This window comes from Leptidea sinapis, chromosome Z (genome assembly GCF_905404315.1).
Source record: "Leptidea sinapis chromosome Z, ilLepSina1.1, whole genome shotgun sequence".
In the NCBI taxonomy this organism is placed as follows: Eukaryota; Metazoa; Arthropoda; class Insecta; order Lepidoptera; family Pieridae; genus Leptidea; species Leptidea sinapis.
Window position 1 is genome coordinate 1,348,622 of NC_066312.1, and position 18,898 is coordinate 1,367,519.

The window sequence follows — 18,898 nt, forward strand, 5'->3', positions numbered from 1 at the left end:
GAGATGTGGGTTTTCTCTGCATCTTCTACCGCATTTATCACGGGGAGTGCTCCGAGGAGCTGTTCGGGTTGATTCCAGCGGCCGAATTCCACCATCGGACATTACGTGCAAAGTACCATCCGCATCACGTAGACGTCTGGCATTCCACAACCGCGCGTTTTCTTCGAAATTTCTTGCCTCGCACAGCCACTTTGTGGAATCAACTACGACTTAGGGACCTTCAAGAAAAAAGCATACTCCCACCTTAAAGGCCGGCAACGCATTTCTTGACACACCTGTTGTTGCGGATGTCCATGGGCGGTTGCCTCACCTCTCCCCATCCCGTGAGCCTCTTGCCCGTTTGCCCCCTCTCATATAAAAAAAAAGCTCTAAAATTACCTTATATTAAAAACACCTTCTTTTTTTATGAATTACCAGGCCAAACGAACGTACGGATCACCTGATGTTAAGTGATCACCAGAGGAACCATAGGAGCGTTGGCGGTCTTTAAATGCGCTTAGAAAAAATATTAAGGCGCTTTTTTTTAAGGTGCCCATGCCGTATCGTCCCGGAAACACAACACAACGAAGTTCATTCCACAGCTTTGTAGTACGTGGAAGAATGCCACTTCAAAACCGCACTGTGGAAGACCGCCACACATCCAGATGGTGGGGATAGTATCCTTATTTGTGGCGTGGCGTGCGAAGGTGGCATTCGGCAGCAGGAATCAGGTAAAACAGCTGTTCGGAACACTCCCCGTGATAAATGCGGTAGAAAACACTGAATGAAGTAACGTCTCTACGCAACGCAGGTGATCCAGCCGTTCACAAAGTACTGGGTTCCCGACAATTGGATCAGTTCTGGGTTGCACGCGGTCAAATGGTTCTAGCTGATAGTGGTGCGCCATATTAGAGATGACAGCAATACACAACAGCTTCTTCATTATAAAACGATTTCATAAATTATAAACCTGAAACAGGTGTCATCACTGTGAACGAACCAGTTTTAGTAGCTGAAACCTATTACAAACTAGCTAATAATAAAATATTAAAAAAAGGTTTATTTTACCCATATGTTATATTGTGTGTGTCATCGCTTGAAGTCTGTCCTGAAAATATATAAGATACACATTATATTTATTAATAAAACACCTACTTATAATTGGATTAACATTGGATGTTTTGAGTGTGAGACTGAATTCAAAAGGTTGATGCATCTCCTGTACGGTGACATATGTGAGTCTGTTTTTATTTTAAATCGTTATCCTGAAGTATTTGTTTTCACAACGTTTTCAACCATAGAATATGTCGCCCCATAGGTATATAATCTAACTGATAAGTTACCGGCGGGTGCACGTGAATAGTATTGCCACTGCCCGGGAAACAGCAGAAGTAAAACAATAGGTACGTATGTAGGTATGATTAAGTGTGACTTGTCGATTATTCCTTCACTATTGCAGATATCAAAAAGCTTTATCAATAACTTTTTTTTTAAATTAAGCGAGTAGTATACAAAATTTTTATATTAAACACTCCCATACATTTAGTTGACATGATATTTTTGTTTTATAAAACCTTTGTCAGGTGTGAGTTCGTTGAAATGTAAAGCATAATATATAAATTTGTTTTTTTATTCTATGCTGATACTAAAATTTTATTTTGTGGAAAAAAGGTTTAAACCTACATCGTAGTTTTATAAAACCACACAATTTTTTTAATGTACTATGGTATAAGTATGATATTGTGGATTCTCTTTCACAAAAAGTCTACATTGCATCGGTAAGCCTTTTTTAACTAAATTACTTTTAATGATGATAATAATAATAGTACCATGGGTGCTAGACAACGATATATTTAATACAATATAAATGTTTGCACCTAACGAGATTCAAACCCGGGACCTTCAGCTCAGTAGGCAGTGTCACTAACCACATGACTATAGGGGTCGTATTGTTAATGTTTTCTTACAAAATAATCAGAGAGCATTATTCAGTTACTTTGATTCAAATATTCAGTCATACGAAATACTTAAGTCGTACTTAAGTATATTTGTTATATAGTATATCTATACAAACCTTCAACTTTGGCAAAAATTTGCAAGGATATAACCGCTCTAGCCTCTCCGTGTACATTGGTCGCGACTACCGAATAAGCTCCGGTGTAGTCCAGCTTTGCGTGCGGTATTTCGAACCGGTACTGCGGCCCTGAAGAAGCTCGACGAAAGTGGTTGGCGTCGCGGTAATAATCTGGCTAAAATATGGAAATATCATGAGAATAAATGATACAACGAAAATAGCAAATAAATTTATTAATTTCTTTCAATCCACAATTTCATTTATAAATCACCCGCCACCAGAAATCCTATATAGGAAATATTGAAACACTCATTAAGTCGTGAGCGATGTATTAGGTACTTACTATATTAAAGTCCTAACCTAACTGTTCTACATACTGGTAATTACTAGGTACTAATTTCTTAGCCGTGGTACTAAGTTATTGAAAGTATTTCTGCAGCGAACAATGGCGCTCCTATACTGTTGTGTTCCACTTTGAATGATGCCGCAGTACTCCCTCATTATGAGTGATAATTGTAGCATCGCAGTAAGCCACATCTTAGGTCGTTATGTGATGTGTTATGACTCAGATCGTACGATCGATTTTTGGCCGATTGGATCGATCATCTACTCGCTCATTCATTAAGGGCGAACTCTACCTCAAATTTGTAATATGAGGTTGGGTGCAAGGTATTAAATATCAATCACGTGTAAATAATTAATAATTATGCTTATATTGAAAATGTAATATGATCTAGCGACTTCTCGATATCGCTTGAAAAAAGTCACAAAGTCGTCTCCGAATCATAACTTTAGCCCGTCAGCATTATAAAAAATACTTTGAATATAACTTTGCATAGTAATTAAACACACGGCTTATCTGATGCAGATTTAAAAAAAAATGTTTTAATTAAAATAAATATAGGTTGTTGTACCATCCCGGTTCACTCTCGCTGTGACAGCGAAGCAGTGTGTCACTCGGGCAGAGGAATAATCAGTAGTAGAGATTCGCCGGTTCTGGTTCAGAGTAGTGGGGATTACCCAGTTCTGCGTCCCGGGTTCTGGCGTGTTCTGTGTGTGTACTTATGTACACGCGTTAGAAGTTATACTTCTTTGGCGGATGGAAAAATAAATCAAATCTTAACAAATAGTTAAGATCAAAGATAAGTAAGTAGTAATAAGTAAGTAAGTAGTAGAAAGTATAAACACTCAGCATTTAAGGTTAATATAAACAGGTATAGATTTTTTTTTATTTATACATAAAATTTGTTAATATACCAGATATAAAACAAAACGAAACAAAAATTTTTTTAGATTATAATGTAATAAATTTAATTAACGATGTAAATAAATTATACATACCGACAATTAACCTCAAATCTATAAATGCACTCAAAACAGTTTATTCACACTGTTTAATTGTACTGTTACGAAACACGTGTTCTAAATATAAAAATACTAGAATATGCAACTCGATCATAGTTTTCGGTTTCATGCCACCTAGAACTAACTTCACGATGTAGAATTCAGGTGTCGGTATGCGCGCGCATCGTAAAAATTCACTCTCATTATTTTTCTCCATCGCGCCAAAAGAAGTATAACTTCAAAAAGTTTGGTGTCGAACTGGGGGTTTTGGTGTATTTCCGAGCGATTGCGCTGATCCGTTTGTCGATATCTCTTACAGTTTCAAAGTTAGATTTCTAAATTAAACCGGTCCATACTCATTACTAATTACTGGTCATCATCAGCTTATGATTGGTGAGCGACTCAATGTCAATTCCATGAATGTGATAGAGGTTATTTACTAATTACCGCTTTCACATTCGTTACTACGATTAAAACGACAGTTTTGTGCTGTGTTTATTTTTTATTTTTAAAACATGATTTAAATAAAGTATATGATCAAACATCGTTGCAAATTGTATCATTTTCAAAATATTTGATGAAATCATTCATACTCTTCTTATTAAACTTAAAGTAGGTATAGATACACACTGCGGTAAATTCATTGTGTAGGTACTCTTACAGTATACTACATTTAGCAAATCCTTTTTAAAAAAAACATCAGCTGGAATCCATATGAATCCAGGTGGACGACCATATGAATCGAAGTATTGTCCCATAAGGGTATGGGTATCGAGTTCTTATGATGAGCAGGGGCTCATCAATGTTTATTGCAACCCTGTGAGCTAGGCTAGCCTGGCTTATTATCACTATATAAATTGCTGACAATATAACAAGGCGTTAATATATCGGTAATTGGTTTGCCGCGTAGACATTATTTTTAATATTGAGATCAATTTTGTTCAAATAATTCTGTATCTCGATTGTATTCATATTAGTTGGGAATATGGTCTTGTCAGTTGGACAATATTGGGATTGAATATTTATGTGGATCATAATAACATGAACACTCAATTAATATTATTAAGTGCAGTTAATAATTGCGCGAGCATCGTCTTGACGAGCTCTACAGAATGCAAAAACTCACGTATTTATAGCTATTCTAATTAAGAAGTTATTACGTATGCATAAAGTTGATAATTACAATTTTGGCACTTTTGCTTCTATTAAAATAATTAAATCACTTTGTAAACATTTAAAAAAATCAAAGTAGTGAAATAATTGACAATTACTTTATTACAAAACTCATTTATGTTATTTTGTGTTTTTTTTTAAATATGACATACGAAAATCACTTTAGAACAAAACTTGGTTAAAAGTCATTAACTGCGCTTAATTACTTATTAGATACTGTTATGTTATAATAAGACATATTAAACAACTTTAATTGATTCTATCAAATCAAGTGTTGACAACCAAGTTAAACTTTGTTTATCTAAAAATAATTATTGTTTTGTCTTGATTTATCATTGCTCTTATAATGAAGTTGTAAATTAATTTTTATATCGATTAAATCAGTTAGTACCTTATGATGGAATTCATTATCCCTCTATTATTATTTAGTGAATTTTTTAATCTTAAAACTAATAGATAAATATTGGTGTGCTCAGGAATGAAACGCGTCATCTGGAAGGCAAGGCCAAATTCGAAGAAGCTGGGCGTCATTAATAGAGCATGGCAATACTTCAACCCGGCTCACATTCTTGCACTCTTCAAAGCGCAGGTCCGGCCACATATGTTATATTGCTGTCATCTCTGGTCTGGCGCACCCATGTATCAGCTGAAACACTGTGAACAGTTCGATCAACTGGCGTTGCGTAGTACGCCTAGTAGAACGTATCTTCATTTTTTCAAGCAAGCTCGGATAATTTGTAGAAAAACTCCATGCGAAAAATTGGCGTCAAGTGGCAGCTATTCTGTCGCGGTTTCGATTAGTCAGTGAGAGTCCCGGAGGTCCATTCCCTTTTCCTCCACCACAGTCCCGTAGGGCTACCCCCTTTTCCTTCCCCAGAGTGGCTCTGGGGGAGGTCCACTCTGCTTCCTTTTCCACACCTTTTTTCTCTCTGTTGGTGATAAGTAATCCTCATGCTCATCTGCCCTCTTTTTCCACAAAAAAATCATTATATCTATTGAAATAGCACGTATTTCTTAAAATAGACTTCTATTTCAAGAAATACTTAATTGAAACCACGAACAAAAGCCCAATGGCAAGAATTCATTAACTTCACTTTTTATATTATTTTTTAAATTTTTGCTTGTTATCATTTAAAAAACTCGCTTGATTTTAATAATAGATATATTCAACAATATAACAGTATTTTTTTTCTTTATCATAATCATATTTAAGATAATATAGGGAAACTGGTATATTACTAAAACTAAAAGTGGCTTAATTCATAGTTCTGTTTTTGTCAGTTAATGAGTTCTTGCAGTAAACCGACGGTAAACTTATTGGGTTACAACTTACAATAAAACAAAATATCGTTTTATGTAAATATTTTTATTAATATTTATAAGGTAATATTATAATAGTAAGTTTAAATGTGTGTTTTTAATGTGTGTTTTCTACCGCATTTATCACCGTGACCCGTACGCTGGTTTGTCCTCCTATTCCATAAAAAAAAAAATCTCACATTTACAAACGACCTAACAAAAATCCATGAACATTATTATGTATTAACTGCTGTAATCTACTGGAATATTACGATTTATATCAATTTTATTGTATAAGAGCTGATTCGAAACGAAATTTAGTTTTTGAAATATATAACTTGGGTTAAGTGATATAGCTCTTTGTCATTTTCTTGATGTAACAAATTTTGAGATAAATAAAACACACTTTAGTAAGTCTGTGATGACTTTCTTTTATTAATTTCAATTATTTTTACAGTGACTTTAAGATTTTTTCCATCAAACATATTATAGAGATTAGGTTTATATCTTGTAAGTAATTAACATGGTTGAGATTGTATAAAGGTTGCATTTCATCAAAGCATCAGGTGATTTAGATAAAATTTGTATCACTGACATCATTTAAAAATTATATAAAATTTTTCACGAAAACTGATTCTCCACACCCACACACAAAGCACCCTCTACTACAAAAAGGTTTCATATAATATAATAAGACGATTTATTGTGAAACTACCATTTATGGATTATATTTAAATAGAAAAATTTATAAGTACCTAAAACAATATACAGTACCTACATCATAACTTACTCCACAAGTTACATATCTAAATACAAGATGTATCTACTCTCATTCCTTTCAAAAAAATAATTCAACCTTAAAACTTATATGATATTTATTTTATTTTATGATGACTCCAAGCTAAGGTATCAATATAATTTGCTGTACATGTACCGTTTGGTATCATTACATGACAAACTAGATTTATTTATTCGTTGAGTGAAAATATTATTATTGACTTATATCGGTCCTTTTAAAACTCAATTATATGAATGGCTAATTAATTACAATTTCTATGCTGTATCTGACTTTTTAAATTTGTGATTTTCTTTTTTATAATATTGTGTTGTATGTATTTTGAACTTTGACTACATAATATGACATATATGTCTTGTGTAGATGCTAATATAATGTAACAATGAAATATTATGTGCCGTAACGTTAGAATTTTATTATTATGTAGTGGAGCTGATGTGATTTGCATGCCCTTTTTGGCTAATGTGTTAATTCGTATAGGATTTTTTGTAACTTTTATACACACATTATGCAAATAAAGAATTATTATTATTAAATCTATGCATTGAACAATATTCATTCTTATTTTCAAATAGGCATATCTAATAATTTTCCATTGTCATATACTTACTTAGTAACACTTTTATAAAATTTTGATGTGAATTTTCCCTCAACATCTAATGCATACGTTTAGATCTAAGTCCTAGGAATTCATTAAATATGTTAACTTTTTTTTCATCTTTAAAATAGCTGTACTTATATTTATTGAGATTTGGATAGGAAAAAATTCTTTTTTGCATAAGTCAGAGGTTTTGAAACGCAAATGTAAATCAGGTTTTATATCAGTGTTAAAATTTTATATATTAAACTATCAGTATCAGTGTTGTAATAGGTTTATTGTAGAACAATTTAGTATTTCGTAATTGAACTGAAACCAAATTTTCATTTTAAAACAGTAAAACTTTGGAATTCTATCTTGGCAATTAAATCTTGTACAATTTTACATTTACTCTTTTTTCAATATTCTTCATTGTTCTTTATGCGTATAAAAGAGTTATTCATTAATTTATAAAAATCTTTTCGAAATCAGATGTAGGTAGCTTGTTTATGCATGTTTGTATTTAAATCTATGTAATTTTGTAACCATGCGCTTTGTTTGAATTTTAAAATTCTATTAATTTCTGTGTGTCTGTGTGTGTGTGAGACATTGCTTTAATTTTCTGAAGTATGTATTTTTATTACGTAGGTTTCTCCTTCAAATATTTGATGAGTTTCTCTAAAATGAAAGGTAAAAATTTAAACGAATCAACGAATATCAGTTGAATTTTATGATTATTTAATTTTATAGTTTTTGTGAATGCCTTGTATTTTTCTTACGTTTGTGGAATAATATCAATTTCTTTTTCAATAGAATTTAATTCATGAAGAACCCCTATAAAAATAATGTAATGCCATTATATAGTACTTTGAAAACGTCACACTAAATGAATCAGCTTTTTGTAATATAATAATTTCATATTATATTATAAACATTAGAAGCACCAGAAATGTTTTTGAACACTATCAAAAATGATATGATATCAATTTGAAGAATATGTTCGATTGCTTACAATTCTTTAGGTTAATTTTATTCTGCCCACTGTTAACTACATGTTTCAAATTAAAATTCATTAAAAATATTATTATTTCTTGAAAAAAATCAGTGTGCAGAATAAACGTAAAAAATTATAACTTACAATGTAATCCAACCGTCCTCGTTGTCACTTTCCCATGAAATTTGCCTATATGATGGTATTGATTTTGAAACTGCTATCAAAACCCCGTCGCCATCCTCACGATTTGATTGCGTTTTATTGCGGTCACGTCTGTTTATATTGTAATAGGAATTCAATATCTCGCCATCAAAAATAGAATCGTTTAACCATGTTTCCGTTGCAATAAACACGTGATATGTACATTTTAAGCTGTTCAAATGGAGGTCGTCAAGCTTAGACCTTATTCCTCGAAAGTTTTGGTAGTAAATTGATATATTATTGATATAAGATATATGAACAACGGGTGACGTGTCGTTCTTTCTCACAAAAATTCGTCCGTTTCTAATCCAAACCCACTTAAAACCTCGCTCACGCGCGAGTATTCGTGTTTGCGAGTGTAGTTTTTTGTAGTATGGTGAGAGGTGTTCAGATATATAGATAGCCGATACCGGGCCCCCGTAGCCAATACTCTTGGAATTAAGTTTGTTTTCTTTATTGTTTTTGTTGTAGTTCGCTACTGCAGTAATGACTATATCACGATGCTTAGTACTGCTTAGTTTAAGTACTATAGAACGAGGTCGGGTATTATTTGGGTCTATCTTCCTGACTCGAGATATTCCAACGATATCGGATTCTTTAAGCGGGCAGGAAATTGGTGGAAAAAAGGTGTGTTAGCGTTGTCCCTTCTGCGTTCAGATGAGCGGCATGAAGGGCATTTCCAGGAAGCTTTATAATCTTTTGACTGCTTTTTAAAATTGTCCAGACAAATATTTAGGCAGCTATAGTGGTATTTGAAACTACAATCTCCACAAGACATTAACTCTCTAGGAATAATATTTCCCATGCACGCTTCACATTGATGACCTATTTGGAAATAATTAAAAATTGTTGTATATACCTTTAGTTTTTACAGGTGTGGCGCGTCAATCTTCAATGTCAAGTCCAATTTTGTAATGAGGGTAGACAAAAATTAAATAAAAACCTACGATCTTATTTTCACAGAATTAGTCAGAATATCACTATTTTTCACTTCAATAATAATTGTTCAAGTAAAACAATACAGTTATTTCACTTTTTTAACGTTTCTGTAGTAAATAAACCACTATTAACATAGAATAGACTTAAAAACTTCGGTAGCACAAGTACGTTTGTTGAAGTATGTATTTTAAAGTCTTATTGTAAGTTGTAACTTATTGTCAGTTATATTGTAAGTTGTAACCCAATAAGTTTATATACATGAAAGGTATATTGATTGAGCGTTTATGTTATTATGATCCACATAAATATTAAATCCCCCAACTGACAAGACCATATTCCCAACTAATATGAATACAATCGAGATACAGAATTATTTGAACAAAATTGATCTCAGTATAAAAAATAATGTTTACGCGGCAAACCAATTGCCGATATATTGTGTTGTAACGTCTATTGTCAGCAATTTAGATAGTGATAATAAGCCAGGCTAGCCTAGCTGACAGGGTTGCAATAGACATTGATGACCAGGGTATGGGACAATACTTCGATTCATATGGTCGTCCACCTCAGGGATTCCAGTTGATGTTTTTTTTAAAAGGGATTTGCTAAATGTAGTATGCTGTAAGAGTACCTACCACTATAATCTTACATTACTTGATCGCTGCCGCCAATTATTAATTATGGACAATTATGGTTACACCAGTGGGAGGCTCCTTTGCACAGGATGCTGGCTAGATTATGGGTACCACAACGGAGACTATTTCTGCCGTAAAGCAGTAATGTGTAAGCAATACTGTTTTTAGGTTTGAAGGGCGTCGCAGCTAGTGAAATTACTAGGGAAAAGGAGACTTAACATCTTATGTCTTAAGGTGACGAGCGCAATTGTAGTGCCGCTCACAATTTTTGGGTTTTTCAAGAGTACTGAGCGGCACTGCATTGTAATGGGCAGGGCGTATAAATTACTATCAGCTGAACGTCCTGCTCGTCTCGTTCCTAATTTCATAAAAAAAAACAATCTGCAATTCATAAATGAGCTGATTTAGTGCAGGGCAATTTCTTAATACATATTATAAGTTCATTAAAAAACCAGATAGACCGTTTGATGTTTACGTAAACTACGTGAAGCCTTCCATTTAAATATGATATTAACAGATTATAGGGTGTACGTTAAAGTTTGTGTTCGGTATGGTCCAACTACAGTCATACTGTGTACTTGTACCACACCTTCATCATTTGACCAATATTCAAAGAATCACCAATCCCTACGGTACCTATCCTACTAATTCTAACCCTACCCGTTCGGTAGTAAAATTATTCGAGTTCTTGTAAGTATCGCAAAGAAACCGGTCCTATTATCAATACGCACTATTCGGAACAGTTTTGAACTAAATACTTATTGCGGTCTGTTAATGCAAAGCTTATTCTAGCACATATCAAAGCTTATTATAACTCATCAGATATTTAATGTGCTTAAAACATACCTTTAGGAAATCTCTGAGCCAATAGACATCTGGTTTAGGATCGCCAATAACTTCACATTCTATGATAACTGTGTCACCCTCTTGAGCTTCCGTAGATCGTGGTTTCTTTATGAACATCGGTTCCTTTGAATATCTGAAATAAAATAAACATATTAGCCTAAAAAATATTTCTAGATGTTGAGATCATTGCATATCATTGTTAAAAAGGGTGATTGCCACCATACTTTGTAGCACTTTTAGATTTATATATGATTTTCAGATTTTACAGTTTCAAAATGCTTCTATATTTCTTCTGCTAGATAACATATAGAACGATTATGGACAAAGATGTGCAGTCGCTTAGAGGCTTTTAAAATGTGTAGGATTATGAAAATATCGTGGAGGAATAGGAACCAAAACGGTATTGCACTTGATAGTGGAGAAACTTTAACTGCTCAAGAAAGGTAAGAAAAATAATTCATGAAACTAGCTGCTACAATTCATAATGCAGGAAAATATCCAAAGAAATGGGAGACAAGGTATAAGGTGGACATCATAGCTGAAGAACCTACGAGAATATGTGATTTGGCTTTAACTCTGGAACCTCCGATAAGGAGGTGGCATACAAAGAAGTGGGTCATAACTCCATGAGGATCATATCGACTCTAATTGTATTTTAAACATACGAAGAATACACTCACGGTATATCAGAACACACGATGGCGGGCACATGTGAGGTGGGGACGCCGCTCTCGGAGGTGACAACTTCGACTCGCCCCGAGGTGGAAGCCTGCCCCACCTCGTTGGCGGCGGTGCAGGTGTACACTCCAGCGTCGCGCCGCGTCACTCCCGCCAGCGCCAGCTCGGTCTGTCCGTCGCGGTCGAGTGTCATGACCGCTGTCCGCCGAGCCCGAAGCCGAACTCCGTCGCGGTACCAGCTCACGCCCACCGACGGGTAGGCCTCCACCACAGCCGATAAACGCAACTCATCACCTGAGACGAAGTCGAGGTTATTAAATTAACTGTTAATCCACTTCGGAGCAGCATTGCCACCACACCTATTACTGGGGAACTATGTTCGCAGTACGCCCGTGACCACTGTCAAGGATGGTACTGTGTTCATTTCTCTCGGGCTGAGGCCATACGTAATTTATCAAACAAGTACAAAATGGGGAATCATAATAAAAAAATGATGATGATGCGGCAGCGAATTATGTTAAAATATAATAGGTGAATGGAAGTCGGAATGTACTAAGATAAAATGTACACAATGTTATTTTGAATATTATGCCACCCGGGATTGTTGTACGTATGTTCTTCCCCTCGAGAACCTCGGATACGATACCCATATTGATGAAAACATTATTTTGCGCGGCGGCCACCTTTTTTTTTATAAATGATCACAAATTCGTTCTCTGCACTCTCAAGAACCTCGGATACGATACCCATATTGTTGAAATCATAATTTTGCGCGGTGGCCATCTTGGATTTTACAAATGATCCCAAATTCGTTCTCTGCACCCTCGAGAACCCCGGATACGATACCCATATTGTTGAAATCATAATTTTGCGCGGCGGCCATCTTGGATTTCATAAATGATCACAAATTCATTCTCTGCAGCTTCGAGAACCTCGGATACGATACCCATATTGTTGAAATCATAATTTTGCGCGTAATATAACATTTCTCTCATACGTTGATTAAAAAGTTTTACTTGCAAAAATGCATAAAAAATATCATAGTATTTCGTACTCTTGGCAACTTGAAGTTTTAAAAAATATTACGCAGTCCTTCCGCAGTGGGGGTCGTTGACCTGCATCGCTCGTATCGTGTCTCAGCCATGCCCGTGTCTATGCGTACCTATCGAATCTTATAGATATACGTTCGAGCGATTTTTGCCTAAAGTGTTGGGAAAGCCTCGCTTTAAGGTAGTGCATGGTTTTGGTCATGCAAATTGCTTTTTAACGTATTGTTTCAGTTTATAAGAGGTAAAACTAACCCTCTGTGACCGTGTAGAGTGGTTGAAGGCCGCAGCAGAACTCCGGCGCGATGTAAGCGCGGATACCCTTATCCACTACAAGCGTACACCGACAGCTGACTGCTCCGTGACCGTTGCGAGCTAGAGCCTCGTACACCCCACCATCGTCTAGAACAGTAGGCGCCACCTCCAGCGTATGGAAATGCTCGTCTTGATATTTCATGCGACGCCCTGTACAACCGAACTAAATTAGTCCAAATATGGTAACATTGGCTCAAAATGCGGTCAACGTTCTCGGGAGTCGCCCAGCCGATGGGTTCCTCGGCTGCGATCAGTCAACATTTTTACAGGTTTAATAAAATGTTTACTAGAATTCGGCTAAGTTTACCCCTGATACTATTTTGTAATTCAGGAACTACATATATAAAAAAGACATAAAAAACTTACACTTCTTGAAATTTTATTAAACCGACATATAGCAGAGGAAGTTAAAATTTTAACTAATTGCAAAACGAAAAGCAATGTACATTATATATAAAGGTTGGTAAATATTTTAATGTTATACGGCTACGATTAAACACTATGAGAAATTTAGTAAAAGCAATTTGCAACGATAAGACAAAACAGAAATACTTAAGAGGCTAATTTTTATTTACCCTCATTTGACAAATTATGGAAGTGTATAATAACAATTTTAAAACTACCACTCGTTACAGTATTACTAAGTTCTGAATTTGAGTATATAAAGTATTTACCAAGGTAAATGTATTTTTTAATGTTATTATTAAGTCTGAATGCCAGACTGTTACTAATTCATGCAATGTTCGTTATTGACCTCTTTGTTGATTGGAACTTTTATTAACAATAGCGACATTGCAAACTCAAATCACTACTTCCTAGGGACTAGCTAAATCGCACGTTGAATGCTGATAAAAAATCTAACTTACTATCAAAAACAATTTCCTGGCCGTCCTTGTACCAAGTGACGCAGGGTGTTGGATTACCGACTACTTGACACGTCAGCCTAACGGGATGAGTCGACTGCACTCGCCGATCTCTCAGTCTCATTGTAAATTGCGGAGGAAACTCGCCGGTCGCATCCGCCGACCTTTCCCTACCAATCCAAAATACGAAAATATTAAAAATCAAGAGCTCGTCGCGTGTAATATTTTATTGATAATAATAAATTATATTTCTACTGATAGTAATTATAACGAATTTTAAACAAAAGTTTGGTATACCTTTTGAGCTTGGCATCGGCCTCCCAAATTTGTTTATCAGTAATTACAGCCATCCTCGAATAAGTTGAGGCTCGGCCATGAACATTGCTCGCCTCGCAGCTATAACGACCTTCGTCATCAATTTGCACGTCTTTAATTGTTAATAAACATTCATTACCCCTTTGTAATGTTTCAAATCTTGGACATCCCTCTTCGATTTCATGTCCATTCTTCATCCAAATAATTTCTGGACGAGGATTACCTTTAAAATAACAACCTAACTTTGCTGTTTCTCCAACCAGAACTTTTAGTAAGCCAGGAAGAATTTCAGTGAATTCAGGCCGATCACCAACAATCACCACACCTACTGGAATGGATGTTTGAACTGGTTCCCCCCAACCGTATCTGTTTCTAGGAATAACTCTAAAATGATATTGTTCCCCTTGTTTAAGATTGAAAACATCAAACGAGTTTCTAGGAGTTATTCCCAAATCTTTCCATCGAGCACCTCCTTCTGTCCCAAGTAGCCAGCTTTCCACTCTGTAGGCAAGCACAGGTGCTGCAGAGTTTGGTTCTGGCTTAGGCCATGCTAATGTTATCCAATTATTTCCGCCGTCCACTACACTAGGTTCGCCAGGTATGCCACTGGGTACCGCTATAAAATAAAATATTAAAATAAGTTCATAATAACGTTTAAAATATTTAATTTAAGGATTCAAATGTTAAACATTATTCACGACGGCCTACTCGGAATAGATCGCTGCAAAAGGCGTGCGCGCGATGTTTTATTCTGGCCGTATTACAAACGATACTCGTATTTAATTTAACGTCAAGTTTGTCAGGAGAATTCAAATACACAAAGTACAGAAGCGTTGATTCCGGTGCAGATTTCTAAGCTACCATGGAATAAAATTGGAAGTGATAAATGTGAATACAGAAAGCAACATTATTAAATACTTGTGGATTACTATTCCGATTTTGTTGAGGTAAGTCATTAAATTAATATATAATATTCAAAGTCAGTCATAACAGCTATGAAGGAAAACTAGGTATGGTAGTCCAGAACTGGTTATAGGTGATAAAGCAAAGCAATTTACCAGCCGAGAATTCAAAAATTTTGCCAGCGAATGGGGATTTGATCATATGACTTCATCGCCTTATTATCCCCAATTAAATGGCAAAAGTGAGCGTGCTATGCAAAAAGTAAAGAAGCTGCTTATCAAATATATCAACAGTAATAGTGATTTCTACCTTAACCTACTTAGTTATAGAAAACCGCCACGTGATGAGAACTTGAGCTCTCCAGCACAACTTTTAATCGGGCGAAGGATAAATTGTAGGCTACCGGTCCATCCTAGTCTATTTCAAGAAATAGTTGTACACGACAGTGAACATGATTATTTAGTTAGTAGGCAGCAGGCAGCATTTTTTTTAATTTTAATTCAATTTAGTTATTAAGAGATTATTAAAATACAAAATAAGAATAATAATACAAGTTTTACTTAAAAGCTAGTTAACACTGTGCCTGAATAGGTCAGTAGTGTCTTTCCATCGTCGTTAAGAGTCAAGTTGGAGGCAAATTGAGTGTTCAGGTGATCAACTTTCTCTTTCACCGTTTGGGCCAGGTGCAGCACCGGCTGGGATAGCTAGCTGAAGTTATTAAGAGCAGCAATCGACAATCTCTAGCTGCTCGTAAAGGAGGATGGCGAGAACGCATGTATTTTGGTACCCACTGAAAGAAGTGACGTACATCATGGATACTTATTAATAATTGTAGAACGTAACAAAACTAAGAAAAAAGCAAATCATAAGTCTTAAAAAAGTGAGAGAAAAAAGATATATACCTAAAAGTTAAACCAATAACCCAAAATTATTGAAGTAGAACTTCTAAAGCGCGACTTGGGTGTAACCAAGAATATTATTCTGACGGAAGTAACGCTCAGAACAAAAGTCATTTGAAAGAAATTTTAATCCGTTATAATTTAATGGTTTTAAAAAATATTTTAAATTCCTCAGTAATATTTTTTAAAAATCTGCAAGTGTTTTATTGTTTATTTGTTACTACAATTGCAATAAAAATATATAAGTTTTCAGAAATATTCTAACATTCGTTCATTTGTTCTTGGTTTTTGTTATTCGTTTCCATTATTAGGATAGGCAAAGGATTCGAGCCCATACAGCCATATTTGTTAATAAATCAAATCAAATCAAAATCAGTTTATTCACGTAGGTCACGGAAATGACACTTATGCATGTCAGAAAAAAATTCTTATTGAATCTACCGCTACTTCTAATGAGAAGCATTTTTTTCGGTAGAGAAAATGACAACTTTGCTCAAAAGATGAAGTTATATCGTCAGCTTTTTCGAGAAAAAAATCTAACAATGCTCCTAGCTCTTTAGTAATACGTGAGTGCTAAGTATGTAACACGGCTTATTTTAATGTAAATTTAATGTAATATATTAATGCGTCTGTTAATTATTCCTAAAGTTAATTAATATTAAGTTTTTCCTCAATCGCGCGTAAAGATTACACGTACACACTTTTTTTTAAATTTAAATCTATTGTTCAATCAATAATTTGTAGACATAATCCATGCGTAATTACTCTCTGCTAAAAGATAATAAAATATATATTATTATGTGGAAGGTTGGCCAGCAGCAAATAATTGAGGATTCACAATTCATTCTTTTTTCAAGCAGGTATCGAATCTTGTAAAGATACTACCTACTGACTTTAGTATCAAAAAACGATAATAAACTTATTGATTCTTATTTTGGATTACTACTGAATTACTTATTTGAGTAGGTATAGATAGTTTGATTGTGTCGGAACATCCATATAAAAAATAACTATCATGACTAAAAAATGTCAATTGCGCAAAACGTTCCTTTAGTGCAAGATAACATATTTTTTAAGAAATTATAATAATTTATTTCTTTTGACTCCCATATCTTAAATATTCGCGCCTCCATAATTTTTGTATAGTCATCGTATAAACATATCTTTTTAATATAAACTAGTACTTGTACGATGCTTCCTTAATTTTTAAATTATATGGGTCTTTTCTCGCCATCCTCCTTTCGAGGACGATTTCTCTATGGGCGATCAGCCGCTTAAAAAAATGATTCATCGTAAGATTATTTGAGACATTGGTATCAGATTTTTTATAGTATTCGAAAGTATAAAAAACAAATATGAAGTCAACAATAAAACTTCATTACGTACTAAAATTAGAAAGACTTTCTTGAGACATTATTAACTTTATTTAATTAAGTCGGTTTTACTTTCTAAACAAGTTGGTAATAACAATAATTAACTGTGAGGAATGCTAATTAAAAATAAATAAAGTTGATTACGTAAGTAAGGTTTATGTTATTATCAAAAACTATTTAGTAACTTACATTTATACTTTTTATCAGGAGAAGTCAATGCCGAATCGTCAATTGGGTAAGTCCAGTCAGATATAAGGTGTACAGAGGATGCGCGTTGACGCACCTAAAATAAAATTATTTTTTATTAATTAAATGGCCGTTCTGTTAACAGTGGCATTGTCGATCACGTGATTAGACTCAAAATATTAAAGGTAAAATCCATATCATAATTGAGGACCGCTCTGTTTTTTTCTACTCAGGTCTGAGGCATAAATGGTAGTTATTGATTTTCAGTAAAAAGTTTATATAATATCCTATTTTAAATAAAAGTATTTAAATTGTATTTGGGAAAAAATTATAATTATACGGTATTTGCTAAGAACCGCTTCGTGAAAACATAACTTACAACAACAGTTACGAATGCCCTGTCACATCCATAAGCATTCTTGGCTAATATACAATACGTCCCAGCATCAGAGATAACTGATCTTTTAAGTGTGAACTTTACATAGTCGTCTGACGTCATTTTGCAAACTCTTTGGCTATTTGTTAAATCACGAATTCCTTTCATCAAACTAACTGCGAAAATGAAAAATATTATGTTGTACCAATTAAAAGTTTTATAAAAACATAATTTTTATTTAAGTTAAAAAACTGTTTTGATTTAGTTATTACCTTTCGGTTTCGGTTCACCTTGTACCCTGAATGATACATTCAAATCTTCTCCTATGGTAATTAATACATCTTTACTGGGTCGACTAACGAAAATAGCTGGTTTTCCATCAGATACATTTGGTTGCACGACCGTTATATCTGCATTCATATCAACATTCCCATGTTTACTCCACGCCCTACACGTATAAAGGCCTGAATGTGTTTCCGATACATCATGTAAAGCTAAAGTATAAATTCCATGATCTACAAATGTTTGCGCATTTCTATACAGATCCGTAACAAATGACCCATCTCGGATCCATTCCACCCTTGTTGGAGCTCCTCCGATTTCAACTTGTAATCCAATTGTACCACCTTTTACAACTTTGTAATCATTTAAAACATTGGTGAAATGAGGTCGCCGCACATCCTGGACATGATGTCGATGTATACCTTTATACTCCTCTGTATTATATTCAGATGGATCATAAAGATTTTCTCGGCCTAAAAAATAATAATAACGTAAACATGTTTATGCAAATTCAATGATGACAAATAATAATTATTTAAATTTACCTGAGAAGCTAACGTAATGTGATATTTGATCGGACCACATAGAGTTTTCAGCTCTGCACGTATAGTTTCCACTATCATCGCAAGTGGGATTGCTAATAGTTAGTCTGCAGACACCATCAGCTAAATAAGATGCGTTGTGACGTTCATCTGTATTAATTAGTTTATTATCCTTAAGCCACTTAATAGAGGGTAACGGTTGCCCTCGGATACGACACTCTAGTACTAATTCATTATCGGTGCTGTTATACTTATCTAAAATC

At 34.5% G+C, this 18,898-nt stretch overlaps 1 protein-coding gene across 3 annotated transcripts in view; it reads right to left on the reverse strand.

Annotated features, from left to right (window-relative positions):
- Nucleotides 1–18,898, reverse strand: part of LOC126978524 (uncharacterized) — a 111,393-nt gene that overhangs the window by 27,355 nt on the left and 65,140 nt on the right. For all 3 annotated transcript variants that reach the window (XM_050827380.1, XM_050827379.1, XM_050827381.1), the window contains exons 13-23: nucleotides 18,639–18,890; nucleotides 18,084–18,566; nucleotides 17,815–17,987; nucleotides 17,439–17,532; nucleotides 14,057–14,690; nucleotides 13,763–13,929; nucleotides 12,837–13,046; nucleotides 11,538–11,829; nucleotides 10,858–10,990; nucleotides 2,054–2,228; nucleotides 1,048–1,087 (exon numbers count right to left, since the gene is read on the reverse strand). In XM_050827380.1, the coding sequence (XP_050683337.1) occupies nucleotides 1,048–1,087; nucleotides 2,054–2,228; nucleotides 10,858–10,990; nucleotides 11,538–11,829; nucleotides 12,837–13,046; nucleotides 13,763–13,929; nucleotides 14,057–14,690; nucleotides 17,439–17,532; nucleotides 17,815–17,987; nucleotides 18,084–18,566; nucleotides 18,639–18,890 (2,653 nt within the window). The remainder of the gene's footprint in view (nucleotides 1–1,047; nucleotides 1,088–2,053; nucleotides 2,229–10,857; nucleotides 10,991–11,537; nucleotides 11,830–12,836; nucleotides 13,047–13,762; nucleotides 13,930–14,056; nucleotides 14,691–17,438; nucleotides 17,533–17,814; nucleotides 17,988–18,083; nucleotides 18,567–18,638; nucleotides 18,891–18,898) is intronic.